This window comes from Bison bison, unplaced genomic scaffold (genome assembly GCF_000754665.1).
Source record: "Bison bison bison isolate TAMUID 2011002044 unplaced genomic scaffold, Bison_UMD1.0 scf7180017864213, whole genome shotgun sequence".
NCBI classification, from domain to species: domain Eukaryota; kingdom Metazoa; phylum Chordata; class Mammalia; order Artiodactyla; family Bovidae; genus Bison; species Bison bison.
The window spans coordinates 145,388-163,340 of NW_011494785.1; the positions used below are offsets into that span (position 1 = coordinate 145,388).

Sequence of the window (17,953 nt, forward strand, 5' to 3'; positions counted from 1 at the left end):
TGTTGGTTTCTTTCAGCAATTCTTTAGGTGACTGTAGCCACTGTATCAAGCATCGGCTCCCACACAGCAGCACTGAGACTCAGAAGCAGCTTGTAGGATGACACCCTCCCCCCAAACAGCACATCCCCGATGGGATGAATGGCAGCCAGGCTCCGAAGCTTGCTGAGCTGAGCAGCAGCGGGGAGCAGGGTACCGTGTTGACAACCAGCTCCAGGTTGTCACAGCAACTCGCCCAGCACAGCTCCTTCGTCCCCTTAGTGGCTTCCAGAGCCTGGAGGCGCCACTGTTCTCTCTGATGATCTTCCTGTCCTTGGTAACCTGGACTGCTGCACTCTTCTTCTTTTTCTCCCAATTACTCCATCTCCTTATTGATGCATTTCCTGGTGTGCAATCAGACTTCACCTGCATGGAACTCCTCACCCAACTCAACGCCCCACAGATACACCCAAAAATAGGAGACAGCGAAAGGGCCTTGAATGCCAGAACAGCTGTTACGAGAGCTGGGCACTAAGTCTGCAAGGAAGACACCAAGGCCTTTGTTCTTGTCTTAGGTCTTGTCTGTCTGTTTTGCACCTTTAAAACAAAGTTAAGACTTCTAAGGCCTGCTGGAAATTAGAAGTAGGAAGAGCGATTATTCTCAGCACTGAAAGATCAAGAAGTGACTATAGATCCCTGAATAGCAAAGAAAGGGGCAGAAAAGTACGGCAAATGGACGTAAGGACTCAGAATGCAGGACAGTGTGCGTGCACCTGGTAGGTCCTAAAGCCATTGTGCCTTTAGAACAGTTATGACCCAGACCACCAGGGAAATGTCCAGTTATATTCAGTTTAAGGAGGCAGAGTAATGCGTGTTGTGTTTTTTAATTTCAAGCATCCCAAATGATGAAGGGTTTCAGTGATTTCAATTGGTTAAAGGTTTTTAACCCTTTAAGTGCTTTAAAGGGTAAACTCTTAGCTGTCTGGAACTTTTTTATGAGTACTCTAGGTAATTAAGATCCACCCTATTTGTTGTTTTTGTTCATTTATGCCCCTATTCCTAAAACATTAAAAATAAAAGACAAAAGATGTAAGGCATTTGGGTGTTTATATATACTTTCTAGTACCTGGGTCTGGTTCTTAGCAATTCTTGCTGCTCAGTCCCACAAAATTTCTGCCCACGCGGTACGTATGAGGCTTGTCATATTCCTTTACTCATTCATCTGACTGTGAAAGGGTCACAGTTGCCTCCCTCCCCTTGACTAGCAGCCCTACATCACTTCACCTTAGGTGGCTAGAACATAAACCATTCCATGCCACCCGCTCCCTCATTCTGTGCTCCATAAACAGAATGCTTGGCGTGTAGTGGGCACATAATAAGCATCTGTTGGATTAATGAATGAGCAAAGGAGCCAGTCATCACAGAATTATCTACAGAGTCAACTGTTTGCATGAAGCTATATATTTGATAAAGAGCCTAGCCCATTATGAGAGCAGCATCCGAAGGACACCAGTAGATCCTGCCACCGAGAAGAAGATAAATGTCTGATACACTGCTGTGTGAAAAAACTAGGGTACATAAGTATACAGGTTGTGATCAGAAGTTGTTTTATTATTATTATTTATTTATTTATTTGGCTGTGCTGGATCTTAATTCCAGCACATAGCATCTTTAGTTGCGGCATGTGGGATCTAGTTCCTTGACCAGGGATCGAACCTGGGCCCCCTACATTTGGAACACAGAGTTTTAGCCACTGGACCACCAGAGAAGTCCCTGTGGTCATAAGTATTTAAAAAAAAAAAAAAAGGTCATGGGAAAAATAATTAGGAGAACATCAGCTAATGTATAACATGATTATCCATTTACTCATTCACTTAATTCAACACTTTATGTATGACACTCATCTAAGCCTTGCAGTTAAGCAAACTCACAACTATATCACCAGTGATAAATTACCTGCAACTTACAATTGAAAAGTTAAGAATTGCAGGGACTTCCCTGGCAGTCCAGTGGTTAGAACTCCAAGCTTCCACTGCTGGAGGCCTGGGTTCAACCTCTGGTCTGGGAACTAAGATCCCACAAGGCCCAAGGTACAGCCAAAAATGCAAGAATTGCAGCAGCTATAAACCATGACTAACTCAAGAACACTAATTATGCAATGACAGACTGGGTAAAGCATCCTTCCAAACAAAAGGAGGGACCCCAGCTCTCTACTCATGCACTACAGGAGGAAGGTTGCCAAGCCTGTCAGCCAGGTTTCATGATGTGATGTGAGGAACACTGGCTGTGAGTCTGCAGTAAAACAAGGCAACGTGTTAATTTTAGTTTAGGACTACCCAGTGTTGCTGACCCTGTTCGCTAAGCAACCCTTGGCTGTGCATCCTCAGTTCACGGCCATCAAGAGATCCCCTGTAGTTCAGTCGTAACCCTGGGACAATACCTTGAATCGTGGCTTCAGAAGATATTTTTCCAGCATACCTAAATGGATTTACTAGCTTGGGCAGTGCCCAGACCTCAAGTGTGTGAAGAGTACCCACCTACTAACTGCTGTGCAGCTGTGTATGCCAACAGCAACCCCATCTGTAGCCAGGGACCATTTGTATTTATCCTCTTAATAATGTGACTGACAGTACTCTGCTAGTAATGGAATTATAATAGATCATCAAGGTATAAAATGGCATTTCTGGGCACAGTTGGGCACTCTCAGCCCCTTATATCATCTAAGAAAAATGCAAGAGAAAGTTCCTAGCAATATTTAATAAGCGGTAAAGGAAATGTGGTCATAGGACCCAGTTTGTATTGCCTCAATATAAAATTAATATCTCCCATGTTAAATTTGTATTTACAAAGAGGCTTCTTTTGATAATTAGGGGTGCTGTTGCTGTCTTTGTAGACATCCTTAGTTTGCATGTTTTCGTTCCTCTCTGGGCTGGGTGTTATGCCAGATCAACTTCCAGAACAAACCCGGGAGGGCACCAGGCACGAGTAACCCTCTATTGCTCTTTCTCCCCATCCAGGTTACCCCTTCGCTTTATTTTATCGGCGTTACCTTTTCTACAAGGACAGCTACCTCATCCACCTTTTCCACACCTTTACGGGCCTCTCAATCGCTTATTATAATTTTGGTGAGTGAACCTAGTTAGCACCACAATTACAGGGAGCCTGAGAAGGAACAGACCCAGACAAAACGTCCTGGAGGGAATCTAATGGAGAGGGAAGTTGTGATGCTCTGGGAGCAAAGAGAGGGTTTTATGGGCAGGAACACAGCTTAGCTTCTCCCTTCATGTACATTTCTCTCCCAGATAAAAGCATTTTGAGAATGGTTACCCTTACCAGAGGGACTTCCCTGGTGGCTCAGTGGTAAAGAACCCACCTGCCATTGCAGGGGACAAGGGTTCCATCCCTGGGTCAGGAAGATCCCCTGGAGAAGGAAATGGCAACCCACTCCAGTATTCTTGCCTGGGAAGTCCCATGGACAGAGCCTGGCGGGCTACACTCCATAGGGTTAGTCGCAAGAGTCGGACACGACTTAGTGACGAAAACAACAAAGCAACCCTTACGAGTCGCCATCCACAGAGAGGCACCGGTTGTCTCTGCTGGGGCTAGAACTGGCCAACAGACCCAAGCAGTTCCGCCAGGAGCATCCCTTAGGCCCAACATCCAGAAATACAAGCGCTCCCTGGCAGTCCTGTATTTTTATACAGTTAATTTCCTTCTCTTCCTCCAAATCAGGAGACTCCTTAAAAAGAAGAAAGATCCAAATACCAAAGTTTTTTTTTTTTTTCTGTATATATTCTTGTGTTCAGAAGTGTCAGGAAGGGTGGAAATGCAAGGGGGGTGGGGGGAAAACAGGCAACAGTGTGCTTTCTGCTCCACACCCAGGAACCCAGCTCTACCATTCCCTGCTCTGCATCGTGCTGCAGTTCCTCATCCTCCGGCTGATGGGCCGAACCATCACCGCCGTGCTCACCACCTTCTGTGTCCAGATGGTAAACGTGTCTCTCCCAGGGCAGCTCAGCTCACAGCCGGCTGGGCTGGGGGCGGGGGAAGGACAGGGGCTGGGGTGGAGAAGAAGCCGTGGACCAGGAGATCCACAGCGACCCTCAGCAGCGAGGCTCTGGGTCAGTGTCCAGAGGCCCTGGGAGCGTCCCTTGCAGGCCAGCCCTCTTGACCCCGTCGTCAGGGCTCTTGAGCCTGTCGGGATTAGCGCAGCCATCTGTCCACGAGGGGAGTCCCTCAAAGTCAAAGCGGGAGACCCACTTGGAATGAGCTGCAGAATGTGAGCATCTACATTGTCAGTTTGGGGAAGTGTCCGGTGGTCCCGTGGTTGGGGCTCTGAGTTCTCACTGCTGAGGGCCCTGGGGCCAGGGTTCAATCCCTGGTCAGGGAGCTGGGATCCCACAGGCCATGCGGTGAGGCAGGAAAAAAAAAAAATTAAAAAAAATTTTTTTTAATCCTTTAAATACTCAGTTTAGCCCTCACTTTGCTGAGAAACCTTGAGGACATCCCTTCCCCTTTACAGGTTCAGTTTCTAGAGCAAGAGAAAGGAAAAGTGAAAGAATACCTTGGATTTCAGAGCAGTGGGAGATGCACTGTAGTGATGGCGGAATAAATAAATACTTGCCCCTCTCCTAGGGCTACCTTCTGGCCGGATATTACAACACAGCCACCGGCACCTACGACATCAAATGGACAATGCCACACTGTGTCCTGACCTTGAAGCTGATCGGTGAGTGGCAGGTCCCCTCTGGCACCCACGCCCCTCCCATCCTCCCACCCACCCTCAGTCCACTGGCCGAATCCTGTGCCCCCTCCCTCTGCTCCACCCACACCTTCTCTCTCTGCTCAGGTCTGGCCATCGACTACTATGACGGAGGGAAGGATCAGGTAAGTACCCTGCCTCCGCAGAGAGGTGAAGGAGTTTAACCCAAAGGGAGGAGGATGGCTGTTATCATCAGGGGCGGGGCCTCCCCTCCCGCCCTCGGGCCGGGTGGTGTGATCACCATTTCTGACTGCCTGAGTCCAGCTCTTGCTCACAGCCCAGAGATCCGGCCAGGGAGGCCCTCAGAAGGGGGCAGCAGCCGGCCATGGCTGAACTTACCCCACACACACCTACTTCCCCCTGAAGCACCAACTCCTCTCCATATTGTCATCCCCTCAAAGAGGTTCTGTTTGAAGAACCCAGTTCAGTGGGGCCCCAGGGCGGGGAGCCCTCACACTGGCTCTGAACACACTGAACTCTTCGTTCTCTTCTCGGCGCAGAAATCCCTGACCTCCGAGCAGCAGATATACGCTATACGGGGTGTCCCCTCCCTGCTGGAAATCTCCGGCTTCTCCTACTTCTATGGAGCCTTCCTGGTGGGGCCCCAGTTCTCCATGAACCACTACATGAAGCTGGTGCGGGGAGAGCTGACTGATGTCCCAGGGAAGATACCAAACAGGTAATCGCCCCCTTCATCAAGACCTCCGTCCAGGCCTCTCACCCAACAAAGCCGCTTCTGAAGTGACCTCCCAAAGGCCGGCCGCATTCTCTGCCGTGAGTCAGGCTCTCGCCCTGTGACCGGCGGCACTCCGTGCCTACTCACTGCAGGGAGTGGGCACTTGTCAGCTTGGGTCACTTCCCACCATCCCTCCCGACCCTGTGGTACAAACGTCAAAATACACTTTTATGCCATAGGATTTTGCCTGAAGCAGTCATGTCCCTGCCTTTAAAACCCACCTTCCCAGTTTAAAAAATGTTGATAAATACATCAAAATCTATGTATTTCACAGTCCCGTGGACTGTAGCTGGCCAGGCTCCTCAGTCCATGGGATTCTCCAGGCAGGAACACTGGAGTGGGTTGTATTTCCTTCTCCAGGGGATCTTCCCCACCCAGAGATCGAACCTGGGTCTCCCACATTTCAGGCAGATTCTTTACCATCTGAGCCACCAGGAATCAGGAAACTGATCAAGTTACCAGGCAGATCCCTTTGCTGAGAACTTTGGCCAGGCTGTCTGAGCATTGATCCAGCCAGGAGAAGGGAGCAGATCCAAAGCTGGGCTCTGCATCGGGCTTTCAGTCCCCACATAGCCCAAGCACACCGGGGAGACCCAGAGGTCTGCTGGACCTGAGGGGAAGCACCCAGACTCAGGGTTTGCATGCTCCATCCTCCTGCCCAGCTGAGGCAGTGCTCGCCCTCTAGAAGGCCAGAGGGAGGGGCCTCTGCCATCACCCGCCGTGACCCTGCTTGTCCCTTTCCAGCACCATACCTGCTCTGCGGCGCCTGGCCCTGGGCCTGGTCTACCTAGTGGGCTACACCCTACTCAGCCCCCACATCACCGAAGACTATCTCCTCAGCGACGACTACGAAGTGAGTGCTTTGTCAGCAGCAGCGGCACAACAGCACCAGAGATATTCAGTGGCCAGGCCAGGACCCCCGTAGATAGCTGAGAGGTGGGAGCACCACCCACAGTTGCCTGTTGGTTTTGCTGTAGACCTGAGAGTTGGCGTCCATCAGCCAGCACTGCACAGCCTTGCGGGCACAGGGCCATGCCAGGTGCGTATTAGCACCTCAACCTCCCCCTGCAGCTCAGCTTGGGCTCATTTAACAGCCAGGCGACCCGGCCAAGCCCCTCTGGCCCTGGGCAGACGGGCATTAGGAGCTCAGGACCCGGGGAGAGATGCTGGCTCGGCTCCATCTCCTTAAAGCCCCCAGCGCCTGTGGCCCAAGTGCCCCCACTCTAGGAAAGGAGGTGAGGCCCTGCTGTCTCGGGGCGTCTCCGAGGGGTTCCCCTTGGCCTATTGCAGAGTAGTCAGCCGCACATGTGAGGGAGAGCAAGGCAGGGCTCCTGGCCTGGTGGCGTTCCTAACCCACCCACGTTCTCTTCTCTCAAGAACGGCAGCTTCTGGTTCCGCTGCATGTACATGCTGATCTGGGGCAAGTTTGTGCTGTACAAATATGTCACCTGTTGGCTGGTCACGGTGAGGAGAGAGGGGTGGGGTCACAGGGGACCACCTGCCAGGGGTGAGGGGTAGAGGGGGTGAAGTCACAGGGGATGAACGTGTTGGGGGATAGAGGGGCGGGATCACAGACCACCTGCCAGGAGTGGGAGCCAGGTGGCGGTGCGACACCCATGGCCTGGCTCCCTCAGGAAGGCGTGTGCATTCTGACGGGGCTGGGCTTCAATGGCTTGGACGAGTATGGGACAGCCAAGTGGGATGCCTGCGCCAACATGAAGGTGTGGCTCTTTGAAACCACCCCCCGCTTCACGGGCACCATTGCTTCTTTCAACATCAACACCAACGCCTGGGTGGCTCGGTAAGCACCCGGGGCAGGGATGCATCATCACTTCTTCACCTTTCCCCACTTCAGACGGACCCCTCCAGGCACTCTGACACCCCCAGCCATGCCCACTCTTGTCCCCAACTCAACGCCCCCAAAACCATTCCTGTTATGTTTCAAAAACAGAAACAAGGTAGTTAGCGGCCTGGGTACAGGGCTGGCCCACCCCACTCTCCGCTGCAGCCTCGCCACCAGGCAGGCCATCCGTCATCATCCATTGTACCAAGCAGGGCCCCCAGCTGAGCCTTCGTTCAATCTGTTCTCTGTCTAAACTGTGACTCATCAGCTTGGCTGCCTTTCATTCTAAAGTGACCAGAGCACACTGCCTTCCTGCCCCACTGGGGGCGCCAGGAGGCAGGATGGATCTGAGGCTCATCCTCTCTCACCCTTCTCTCTAGCTACTTCTTCAAACGACTCAAGTTCCTCGGAAATAAAGTTCTATCCCAGGGTCTCTCGTTGCTATTCTTGGCGCTCTGGCATGGCCTCCACTCAGGGTACCTGGTCTGCTTCCAGATGGAGTTCCTCATTGTTATTGTGGAGAGACAGGTGAGCCTTCAGGATGGCGGGCAGAGGGGGCCTGAGCAGAGGAGCAAGGTTGAGTGAGCCCGTTCCCTCCTCCCCAGGCTGCCAGCTTGATTCGAGACAGCCCAGTCCTGAGCAGGTTGGCCTCCATCACCGTCCTGCAGCCCCTCTACTATCTGGCGCAGCAGACCATCCATTGGCTCTTCATGGGTTACTCGATGACCGCTTTCTGCCTCTTCACGTGGGACAAGTGGATGAAGGTAGCCAGGGGCCTACCCGCCAGGAGGGGAAGGGACTGCTGAGAGGTCAGACAGGCGGCGGGGACGGGGACAGTTCCAGGCTGTCATCTACCGCGGAGGCTGCGTGTCCCCACAGGTGTACAAGTCCATCTATTTCCTTGGCCACGTCTTCTTCTTGAGTCTACTATTCATATTGCCTTACGTCCGTAAAGTGATGGTGCCGAGGAAAGAGAAGTTAAAGAAGATGGAGTAATTCCTGGTAAGTACACCTCCCTACAACTGAGCGTCAACTATCAGGTCACAGAAGACAGCCACAGAGTGGGGTAGGGCGGGGGACGGGTAGTCCTGGGAACATGGGGTGAACCTCACAGGGCCTGGCTTCCAGAAACACAGTATGGGGCACTGACTGCTCTGAGAGGTGCCCGGAGGGAGCTGGAAGGGCTGGGGCCCGGAGACCAGGAAGTGATGCCAACGCCTCCCGCTTTCTCCCCACAGGTGGCCCACCGCAGGACTGGCACACCAACAACCCGCCTCCCTTCGCAGCACTCCTCCGCCCTGGAGCACAGAGAACCAGAAGCCCGGGTGTGGGAAGACGGGGCTCCCCAGCTGTGCCTCTGCCGCCGGCCACGTCTCCATTTGGGGCCAAAGGGGAAACTCTCGTGGGAGGAGCAGAGGGGCCCACGTCCCTCCTCTGGGCTCCCCCATGCACGTTGCCTTATCTCTTCCCCCTCTAGCCAGGAACTTGTGTTTTTCTTCTGCCAATTTACTATGATTGTATCCAAGCCGCTGCCTCCGCCCCCCCATGGGGGGAAGGGAGGGGCAAGGCCCCGCCTGCTCCACTTTTCTACCTTGGACTGACTGTACCACATAAAATCACTTCAGTTTGTTTGTTTTTTCACGGCTGGCGCCCCGGCTACTTTCTTTCAAACGCCCTCCAGGCGTGCCATGGCTGAAACAATCAGGGCTCCCTCGTTTAGGGCACCAGACTGCAAACACCGTAACCTCAAGGGTCTTCCTGAGGTCTGAGGGATTACACCAGGTCACAGCATTGCTGCCAAGTTTAGGAACTCTCAGAGGACAACCAGGTTTACAAGAACAACGTTTATAAAATAAACAGCAGGCTACAGCCTGGACTTCCGCAGACCCCGGTCTGGGTGCAGGGAGGGGGTCTTCCAGCAGTCGACTGAGGACGGGCGGGAAGCAATGTTCGCAGTGTCTGTTGGGACCAGGCTCTGCTGTCAGATGACCCCCCACGCTTCTTCAAAGGCAGTGGTGACTTTTGCACAGGTGAGGGCGGCAGAGAGCGGGTAGTTGCTGATGGACACCATCTTCTCTGTGTACTCCACGTCCACCTGAGGAAACAGCATCCGTCAGCGGCTCAGTCGCTCCGTCACAGGTTCAGCCCTTCTTTAGGGCAGAAAAACTGCCATCTCATAGCGCTGTTTACCACCAGTGTGGGCAAAGGATGGAGAAGGACTAGTTCCATGATGCACACCCCAGCGTTCCTCACAGGATGCGCCGGGGGCAGGAGGTGCAACCCCCTCAGCTTTTTCCTTACCCTCTACCTCCCAACTCCTAAGGATCATCAAAGATGCTGAGTGCTCTCGGGATTTTGTGCTAAACTTCAGCTCCGTGAAGAATCTGAGAGTTGAGCCCAGCCTTACCTTGCCATGGGCAAAGGCCCCCACCACAAAGACAATGGGGTCACTGCTGGGCGCCAGCTCTCGCACATCACTGACGACCGGGACAGAAAAAGAAGTGCCAATTTTCATACACCCAACTGGGAAGTGGTCTGACACTGGATTCTTAATCACCTAAAGAAAATAAATAAATAAAAATCAGCCCCAGAAACATTCCCAGAACACCACCTCCAACCAGTAGGTAACAATACCTCACCTTCAAGAGCTTCTGGGGGCCATCAGCCGCTCGAACGCTGAGTTTGTGTAAAAGCTGAACTAGGACAGAAAAACAGAGTTCAGAGCTAGGTGGAGACGCAGCTTCTCATGCCAGAAAACCAGAAAACCCTTAGGTGAGCTGGGTTCCACGTGTTCCGTGCATCCACACAAATGAGATGTTCTCAACAAGTAGCTGCCAAGCACGAGGCTGGTTGTGCAGTGACAGGCCCCCCTCCCTTCTCTGCAGCCGGGAACCCACGCACATGGGAAGAAAGTGCAGACCCCTGGTTCTGGAGTCACTCACATGACCCCTCCCCCACCTAAAAAACTCCACACTTTATTCCCCTTCCTCTTCCTCCCTCCATCAATTCTGCCAAGTTTCTCTCTCACCCATGAGGCCACAAAAGCGGTCAAAGGTTCTGGGAATTCGAGTCTGGGGGTTCACTTCAATCAGCACATTCTTCTGCGTGTGGATGTAAACCTGGAGCAAGCCCGCCCGGTTCAGGGGACTGTCCATCAGCATCAGTAAACTCTGAGGGAGGTGAGGTGGAGACCAGGGCACAGTCAGGACAGAAAAGAAGCCCTACAGCTGCCTTACCTTCTGTCCAGAGGCCCCAGGGCCTGAGCTCCGCCCCCTGGAGTTACCTGGTGAGCTATGTCCGGCCTCACTTCCCCAGGGTCCCGGCCATTCTTCAACAACATGGACTTGTGCTTGTCACAGTTGAGCAGCTCATATGTCTTCCCCACCTGAGAACAGGGAACAAGAGCTGCATAAGCTGCTTTTCCCTGGAATGCCGGTTCTCAAAGAGGGGTCCCCAAACCAGCAGCATCTGAAAACTTGCTCAACAGTCAGATTCTCAGGCCCACCCCAGATCTATACATAAGACACTTGGGGTGGGGCGCCCAAATCCTGCAGGGGATCCTCTTGCCCACATCTTCCCCACGCCTACCCCCATCACTGATCTTGGAGGGAAGAGGGAGGAAGAGGGCAGCCTATGATTCCACACACTCTAAACTGGATCTAATTTTAAAACCTATGGGTATCAAGCAAAGCCAGTGAGGGGTTCTGGAACCAGGCAAAAGTTAGGTTAGTGAGCAAAAGCATTACATGCACACTGGGCAAAACATACATGGTCACTATCCTCAGTCTGCTTAAAACAAGCATGCACAATGTGAAGAGCTGTAAATCTGAACAGGAAGAAGTGTGAAAACTCTAATGAGGCCAAAGGTAGTGTAACCAAGGAACATTCTCAGAAGTAAAAGAAAAGGGGATGGTTCCAGGTTTAAGCTGTGTGAGCAACAGCTAAAAGAAACAATTACAAATTGGAGCCCTGAGGAGCATTAGGGTGGTCAGTAAAAAGTTTTAAGTACAAATATAGTTTTGAAAGGCTAAGTTTTTATGTATCAATACAACATTTGTATGTCTGGCAACATTTTGAGCTATGACTCCAAAAGGTTTAGGGGAAGAGGCATATAGATTTTGAAATTAACTGAGTAAGTGACATAAAAATGTCACAGAGAACAAAAACAAAGGGCCAAGAGTTAGGTCCACGGAACACTCTTCTATGCATGTGCGTGCTCAGTTGTGTCCAACTCTGTGACCCCATGGACTGTAACCACCAGGCTCCTCTGTCCGTGGGGCTTCCTAGGCAAGTATATTGGTGTGGGTTGCCATTTCCTATTCCAAGGACAGAAAAGAACCCCTTGAATAGATGAATCTAGTTTTGACTCATTAGTAAGTTATAACCAAGGTTTTGTTCTTTTAATGGAATAGAACAGAAGACATCAGAGTAATTCAAATGCAGTCATGGTAGATAAAGGACTATGAAACTTTCTCCTTCATATAGCTGAGTGTGCACACTGGCTCACCATGTAATTTTTTTCTTTTTATTGTGGGCTGTGGTTAATCTTGTAAACCACTAATTAGAATAATCAAAGAATGAATACCATGTGTATTCTGTAGTAGGTACTGGAGATATAAGAATTTTAAAAAACCTTATTCTCTGTCCTTATTATAGCCTTGTAGTGGAAAAGACAACCAACCACATGAATATTTAATTCAAATTGTGATAAACATGAAGGAAAACTAAATGGTTCACTAAAGGATTATGAGGACCTGATTTATACCAGGAAGGGAATCATTTCTATGAGAGAGTAACACTTAATAATTGAAGAATGAGTAACATAATAGACTCAATAATTGTCCAATGAATAAACATTAAGTAGGAATAATGAGGCAAAGAGCTGAGTAAAGGGTGCTTGCAGTTACACAACATTATCTGCAATGGCCTTACGGTCTAAGAGAACTTAGTGTTTTCAAAGAGCTTAGAGGAGGCCAGTGAGGCTGGAGTACAAAGAACAAATGGAGAGGGGACTTCCCTGGTGGCCCAGTGACTAAGACTCTACACTCTACACTAAGGCCCAGATTAGATCCCTGCTGGGGGAACTAGATCCGGCATGCCACAGTGAAGAGCTCATGTGTCACAACTATGACCAAGCACGGCCAAATAAATATTCTTTAAAAAAAAGAAGAAACAGAGCAGGCTGATGAGGCTGGCAGAAGCACAAGGGACCAGCACAAGGGAGCAAAAGCTAACAGTACAGAAGACTTCCACCTTCAGCTTCAACTTCCGCAATGGGTTTTATCACCCTTGGAGTATCATTAATGACAACTGGCCTAATTTACTCTGGAGTATGTTCTAGAAACTTTAAGTTACCTACAACCTTTTCAGCTTCTTAATAAGTAACCTGAATCAGTAACAACTAATTCCAAGTGACAAAAGATTATTCTAAATCCTTTACACACATTAACTCCTTTAATCCTCCCAACAATCCAGTAAAATAGGTACAAATACCATCATCCCCACAGAACATACCAGGAAACGAAGTGGTTAAGTGAATCTGAGAACTAACAGGCTGGAGGGATGAATATGTGAACCTATAATTAGGTTAGAAATATCAATTATAGAAGAAAATGAAACCTGATTAGCTGGTCATTTAAAAAGTTTTCTAAACTGCAACCTTAATAAAGTGCCATGGTGGCTGAGGAAAGAAAGGTGGAAAAGAACTGCACCTAGATTACTATGGAAATGTACTACTTTTAAAGCACTTTCATTACAATCCCCCTGCAAACTATTAACTGAGTTCTACAAACTGACTACAAACTTTTCTCAAGAATCAGACGCTTAAAATAAGTGTAAGACCCTGGGTTAAAATTAAAGTCTGACTTCCCAACTTGTGCTATTTCTTCTGGCTCTACTCAATGAACAAGTTTAGCTCTAAAGGGCAAGAGAAACAATGTCAAAAGGAATGAGAACACTGCACAAAGATTTAAGACAGGGAACTGCCGGATTTATTTGGGAGAAGAGCCAAATGATAGGTAAAAATAAAGACGTATTGATAACCTGATCCACACAGTGTTTTGAAATGTATAGTAGTAATAAAGGAGAATCAAAACACTAAGTCCTTACAAATAAAAGGGTGGGCCGACTGAGCTAAAGGGCCTCTTGATGAAAGTGAAAGAGGAGAGTGAAAAAGTTGGCTTAAAGCTCAACATTCAGAAAACTAAGATCATGGCATCTGGTCCCATCACTTCATGGCACATAGATGGAGAAACAGTGGAAACAGCAGCTGACTTTATTTTTCTGGGATCCAAAATCACTGCAGATGGTGATTGCAGCCATGAAATTAAAAGACACTTACTCCTTGGAAAGAAAGTTATGACCAACCTAGATAGCATATTGAAAAGCAGAGTCATTACTTTGTCAACAAAGGTCCGTCCAGTCAAGGCTATGGTTTTTCCAGTACTCATGTATGGATGTGAGAGGTGGACTATAAAGAAAGCTGAGCACCAAAGAATCGATGCTTTTGAACTGTGGTGTTGGAGAAGACTCTTGAGAGTTCCTTGGACTGCTAGGAAATCCAACCAGTCCATCCTAAAGGAGATCTGTCCTGGGTGTTCTTTGGAAGGACTGCTGTTGAAGCTTAAACTCCAATACTTTGGCCACCCGATGCGAAGAGCTGACTCATTGGAAAAGACCCTGATGCTGGGAAAGATTGAGGGCAGGAGAAGGGGACGACAGAAGTGAGATGTTGGATGGCATCACCGACACAATGGACATGGGTTTGGGTGGACTCCATGAGTTGGTGATGGACAGGCTGGCGTGCTGCGGTTCATGGGGTCGCAAAGAGTCGGACACGACTGAGCCACTTAACTGACTGAGCTACAGTAATTACCTTTCCCCTTTGCCCAGTAAATTTGTCTTAGGATGAACCGAGGAACGACGCGAGGGACGTAACCTCTCCTCTAAGACGACTTTTGGGGTTAGGGTTATCACAGAATCCTGGTAAATCAATCGGAAGCAAGGATGTGAGCGGCACAGAGATTCAAGAGCAAAGAAAACGAGTACTGCCAACCCAGGATGTTAAACGAAGAAGCAGTCGATTAGGCCACTCCTTCTCCAAAAGCATGTTTCACCCGTCTCTGCTTTCTCCATCCATCACCCCCTGAGCCCACCACCCTCACCACACCGGATCCCATCCTATCGATCCACTAGCTCTCCATCTCCTAGTCCGAGTGTACCTTGACTGTCTCCAGACTGGCTCCTTCCAGCACCACAATGAGCCTACGGCCTCCGATCTTGCTTCCCGCCCCAAGTCGGGGCCGCTTAGGCGCCACGGCATCCCAGTCCTCTTCCTGCTCCGCAGCCCGGCGCTCACGAGGTTGGAATGCACCACTGGGCGCAGCCATCTTGCATCCGGATCGGAAATTGTGTAACTTCCTTAAACCGGCCTCAAGCTCTCCCCAATCGCCAGCTTCCTTCCGTCTGCCATTTCGAAAGTGGGCGCTCAGAAATGGCGACGACTCCGCGTCTAGCGCTTGCGAAGCCTCTCTGGGAGGGCAGGGTTCCAGAAAGGGGCTAGACTTCCGTATACGTACTTCCTGTGCGCCAGCTCCGGTCCGCCGTGGGCTGCGGGGAGGGTTTAGAAAGGAGCACACTTCCGGTGCCCTTTCTCCCGCGAGCACCTGGGGCCCGGACCCTCGTGTGAAGGGTGCCATCCCTAAGCGGGAGCGCGGTAGAGACGGACCGGCACCCCCTTCTTACCGCCGGCCTCAGGACCGAACATGGCCCAGAACTTGAAGGACTTAGCCGGACGGCTGCCCTCCGGGCCCCGGGGCATGGGCACGGCGCTGAAGCTACTGCTGGGGGCCGGCGCCGTGGCCTACGGCATCCGCGAATCCGTGTTCACCGGTGAGCAACCTGCGCCCGCTCTCCGGACTCCCGCCAACCTTCCCTGGACCCCTTCCCAGCCCCACCGGGGCCCCGCGCTCACCCAGCCCCTCACCCCGCCCCACCAGAAGCTGGCACGTACTCTGAGCCCGGCCTGGACTGACCCCCACCCCTCTCCCTGCAGTGGAAGGAGGGCACAGAGCCATTTTCTTCAATCGGATCGGAGGGGTGCAGCAGGACACCATTCTGGCCGAGGGCCTTCACTTCAGGTAATGGCGGGCAGAGCTGACTGACCCTGACCCATCACCCTTGAACGTCGACCCACCAGTACCTGTAGTGAAGACTGACAGCGAGATTCAGCGCTGCCCTTTCCCCTTCTCACCCCATCTCCCCGAACAGTGGTGCTGCCCAAATCTCCAGCAGCACATACTGTTGTTTTCCGAAGGGAGAAGAAAATTTCTCCTTGACCGTGGTCATTAAGAGGAGGAGCAGGTCAAGAAACACGTGGTGAAGGAAATCCGGGCAGAACTAGTGAAATCGCAGCTTCCTAACCCCTATCCCTGTTCCCTCCCCTCCAGGATCCCCTGGTTCCAGTACCCCATCATCTATGACATTCGGGCCAGACCCCGAAAAATTTCCTCCCCCACAGGCTCCAAAGGTAGGTCTGGGCACTGGGGCGTCCCTGACAGTAAACACGGGAGCCTGGTCAGAGACTGGGGAAGATGGTTGTGTCAGATCTCTTGGGCTTTGGCTTCCACTTCTGCAAACAAGGTGCAATAAAAGCACCTGCTCCAGGGATTAAAGCAATACACTCTGGACATGCTGTGCATTTGCTCGTTTTCAACTGTTCCTCCCCCCTAGTGTAAACTGAGTAAGAGCATTATTTGTCTTTTGTCTTATTCACTACCTAGGTCAAAGCCTCGCTTTAAAACTTTTCTTTAGCTGTTTGATTTATTAATCTACTGGTACATTCTGTTCTGGGGAAACTTGGTCCCACCTATCCCCTAGGGCACCTATTCCCTCCTAGACCATTCACAGATGTTGTGCCTTTGAGATTCCCCAGATCAACTCTTACACAGACACACACACACACAATGAGGCAAGTAGCTCACCTGTAATGTACTTTTTTGCATTATCTTCAGTGAAGGTTTCTTAAATTCCCAAAACCCTAGGCCTTAAAAATGAAGGATTCACAAAACAGTCTTTGTTCTCAAGTCCTTACTGTCTAGTTCAGGAGACCGGTGGTAACGATACAGTGTAACAACTTTCAGTGAAGCATCAAAAAAAAAAAAGTCAGCGTTTCTGGAGGAGGGGCCATGGGTAGAGAAGATTTGACCATGGACAGGTATGCACTTGGCCTGTGCTGAGTCACCTCTCATCAGCCTCCTCACTCTCCTCCGCCCAAGGCCGTTCTGGGTCACAGGGCATTGCCCTAGGTAGCCAGGGAAGCACGCACAGGAGAAAATGCCTAGGGAGGGCGGCTTTGCCGAGAGGCCAGGTGAGCCCCCATAGCCTCGCCCAGCCACTTCTGACCTCTTTCTTAGACCTGCAGATGGTGAACATCTCCCTGCGGGTGCTGTCCCGACCCAATGCCATGGAGCTGCCCAGCATGTACCAGCGCCTGGGGCTGGACTACGAGGAGCGAGTGCTGCCGTCCATTGTCAACGAGGTGCTCAAGAGCGTGGTGGCCAAGTTCAACGCCTCCCAGCTGATCACTCAACGGGCCCAGGTCTGACTCCAGCTACCCTTCCCTCCCACAGCATCAGCATTTCCCTCCGAAGCCCCGCGGATGAGCTTTTAGGAAAGGCAGCCCATTAGGAAAGGACTGTAACCTGAGGTCCCATCCACCCAAAAAGCCGTGCTGATGGCCCGTGTGGGGAACGAGGGCCGGGCCTGGTTAGTGTCAGGCAGGGAGGGAGAACCGTGGTCTAGACCCGCACACACGGTTTTGGAAAGAGTGGAGGTTAGGAGTCTGACCGAGGCCTCTCCAGCTCGGCGGGCCCAGTGAGGAACTCTGAGAGCATCAGTGTGCCCCTGCGGTGTTCCAGAGATCTGGGATTCCCGTGGTCACGGCAGCACGCCTTCCTTTCAGTTCTCCGGCCCCCTCAACGCCCCTCTCCTGTCCGCCCCCGCCCCCCAGGTGTCCTTGCTAATCCGACGGGAGCTGACCGAGAGGGCCAAGGACTTCAGCCTCATCTTGGACGACGTAGCCATCACCGAGCTGAGCTTCAGCCGCGAGTACACGGCCGCTGTGGAAGCCAAACAAGTGGGTGAGTCAGGCGAGGGCGTCCGAGGAAGCAGGCAGGCGCGACTGGGTTCCCACCGCCTCACATCCCTGTGACCCCGATTCTCTCCCGCCACAGCCCAGCAGGAGGCCCAGCGCGCCCAGTTCCTGGTGGAGAAGGCAAAGCAGGAACAGCGGCAGAAGATCGTGCAGGCGGAGGGTGAGGCCGAGGCGGCGCGGATGATATCCTTCCCCAGAAGCGCCGCCAGCGCAGCTCTGGCGCACACCGCTCTGCCTCCCCCGCTGTAGGCTGGCTGATGAGACTTAAGGCGAATGCGACCCGTGCCCTTCGACCCCTGGGGGCGGGGGTTCCGAGTGGGATCTGAGAGCTTGGTGGGGCACCTGAGGGCTGGCTCCCCGCCATGAGGCAGATCAACAGCGCAGCTGGCCTTGCCTCCACGTCCACTGCTGCCTCCAGTTCCCGGCAGCTGCCTGCAGGGAGGCCGACAGGTGGGGCTGGGCACGAGCCACGTGAGCGCAACC

At 51.6% G+C, this 17,953-nt stretch overlaps 3 protein-coding genes across 4 annotated transcripts in view; 2 read left to right on the top strand and 1 right to left on the bottom strand.

Moving 5' to 3' along the window:
• LPCAT3 (lysophosphatidylcholine acyltransferase 3) overlaps nucleotides 1–9,922 on the top strand; it is a 37,009-nt gene extending 27,087 nt beyond the window's left edge. The window contains exons 2-13 of the mRNA XM_010844921.1: nucleotides 2,994–3,101; nucleotides 3,859–3,965; nucleotides 4,612–4,705; nucleotides 4,826–4,863; nucleotides 5,239–5,417; nucleotides 6,219–6,327; nucleotides 6,852–6,938; nucleotides 7,109–7,275; nucleotides 7,698–7,845; nucleotides 7,923–8,081; nucleotides 8,197–8,319; nucleotides 8,556–9,922. Of these exons, the coding sequence (XP_010843223.1) occupies nucleotides 2,994–3,101; nucleotides 3,859–3,965; nucleotides 4,612–4,705; nucleotides 4,826–4,863; nucleotides 5,239–5,417; nucleotides 6,219–6,327; nucleotides 6,852–6,938; nucleotides 7,109–7,275; nucleotides 7,698–7,845; nucleotides 7,923–8,081; nucleotides 8,197–8,313 (1,313 nt within the window). The 3' untranslated portion in view covers nucleotides 8,314–8,319; nucleotides 8,556–9,922. The remainder of the gene's footprint in view (nucleotides 1–2,993; nucleotides 3,102–3,858; nucleotides 3,966–4,611; nucleotides 4,706–4,825; nucleotides 4,864–5,238; nucleotides 5,418–6,218; nucleotides 6,328–6,851; nucleotides 6,939–7,108; nucleotides 7,276–7,697; nucleotides 7,846–7,922; nucleotides 8,082–8,196; nucleotides 8,320–8,555) is intronic.
• On the bottom strand, nucleotides 8,828–14,917 carry EMG1 (EMG1 N1-specific pseudouridine methyltransferase). 2 transcript variants are annotated; one of them, XM_010844920.1, is made up of 6 exons: nucleotides 14,538–14,917; nucleotides 10,601–10,702; nucleotides 10,346–10,487; nucleotides 9,957–10,015; nucleotides 9,725–9,874; nucleotides 9,147–9,412 (listed from the first exon to the last, which is right to left on the bottom strand). In XM_010844920.1, exons 1-6 carry the CDS (start codon nucleotides 14,703–14,705, stop codon nucleotides 9,299–9,301), a joined length of 735 nt encoding a protein of 244 aa, XP_010843222.1. In that variant the 5' UTR covers nucleotides 14,706–14,917; the 3' UTR covers nucleotides 9,147–9,298. The 2 variants fall into 2 exon arrangements, with proteins under 2 accessions (XP_010843221.1, XP_010843222.1); XM_010844919.1 differs by having other exon boundaries at nucleotides 8,828–9,874.
• Nucleotides 14,911–17,953, top strand: part of PHB2 (prohibitin 2) — a 4,725-nt gene continuing 1,682 nt past the window's right edge. Inside the window, exons 1-6 of the mRNA XM_010844918.1 lie at nucleotides 14,911–15,207; nucleotides 15,371–15,455; nucleotides 15,765–15,844; nucleotides 16,731–16,915; nucleotides 17,327–17,456; nucleotides 17,550–17,653. Coding sequence (XP_010843220.1) covers nucleotides 15,081–15,207; nucleotides 15,371–15,455; nucleotides 15,765–15,844; nucleotides 16,731–16,915; nucleotides 17,327–17,456; nucleotides 17,550–17,653 — 711 coding nt within the window. The 5' untranslated portion in view covers nucleotides 14,911–15,080. The remainder of the gene's footprint in view (nucleotides 15,208–15,370; nucleotides 15,456–15,764; nucleotides 15,845–16,730; nucleotides 16,916–17,326; nucleotides 17,457–17,549; nucleotides 17,654–17,953) is intronic.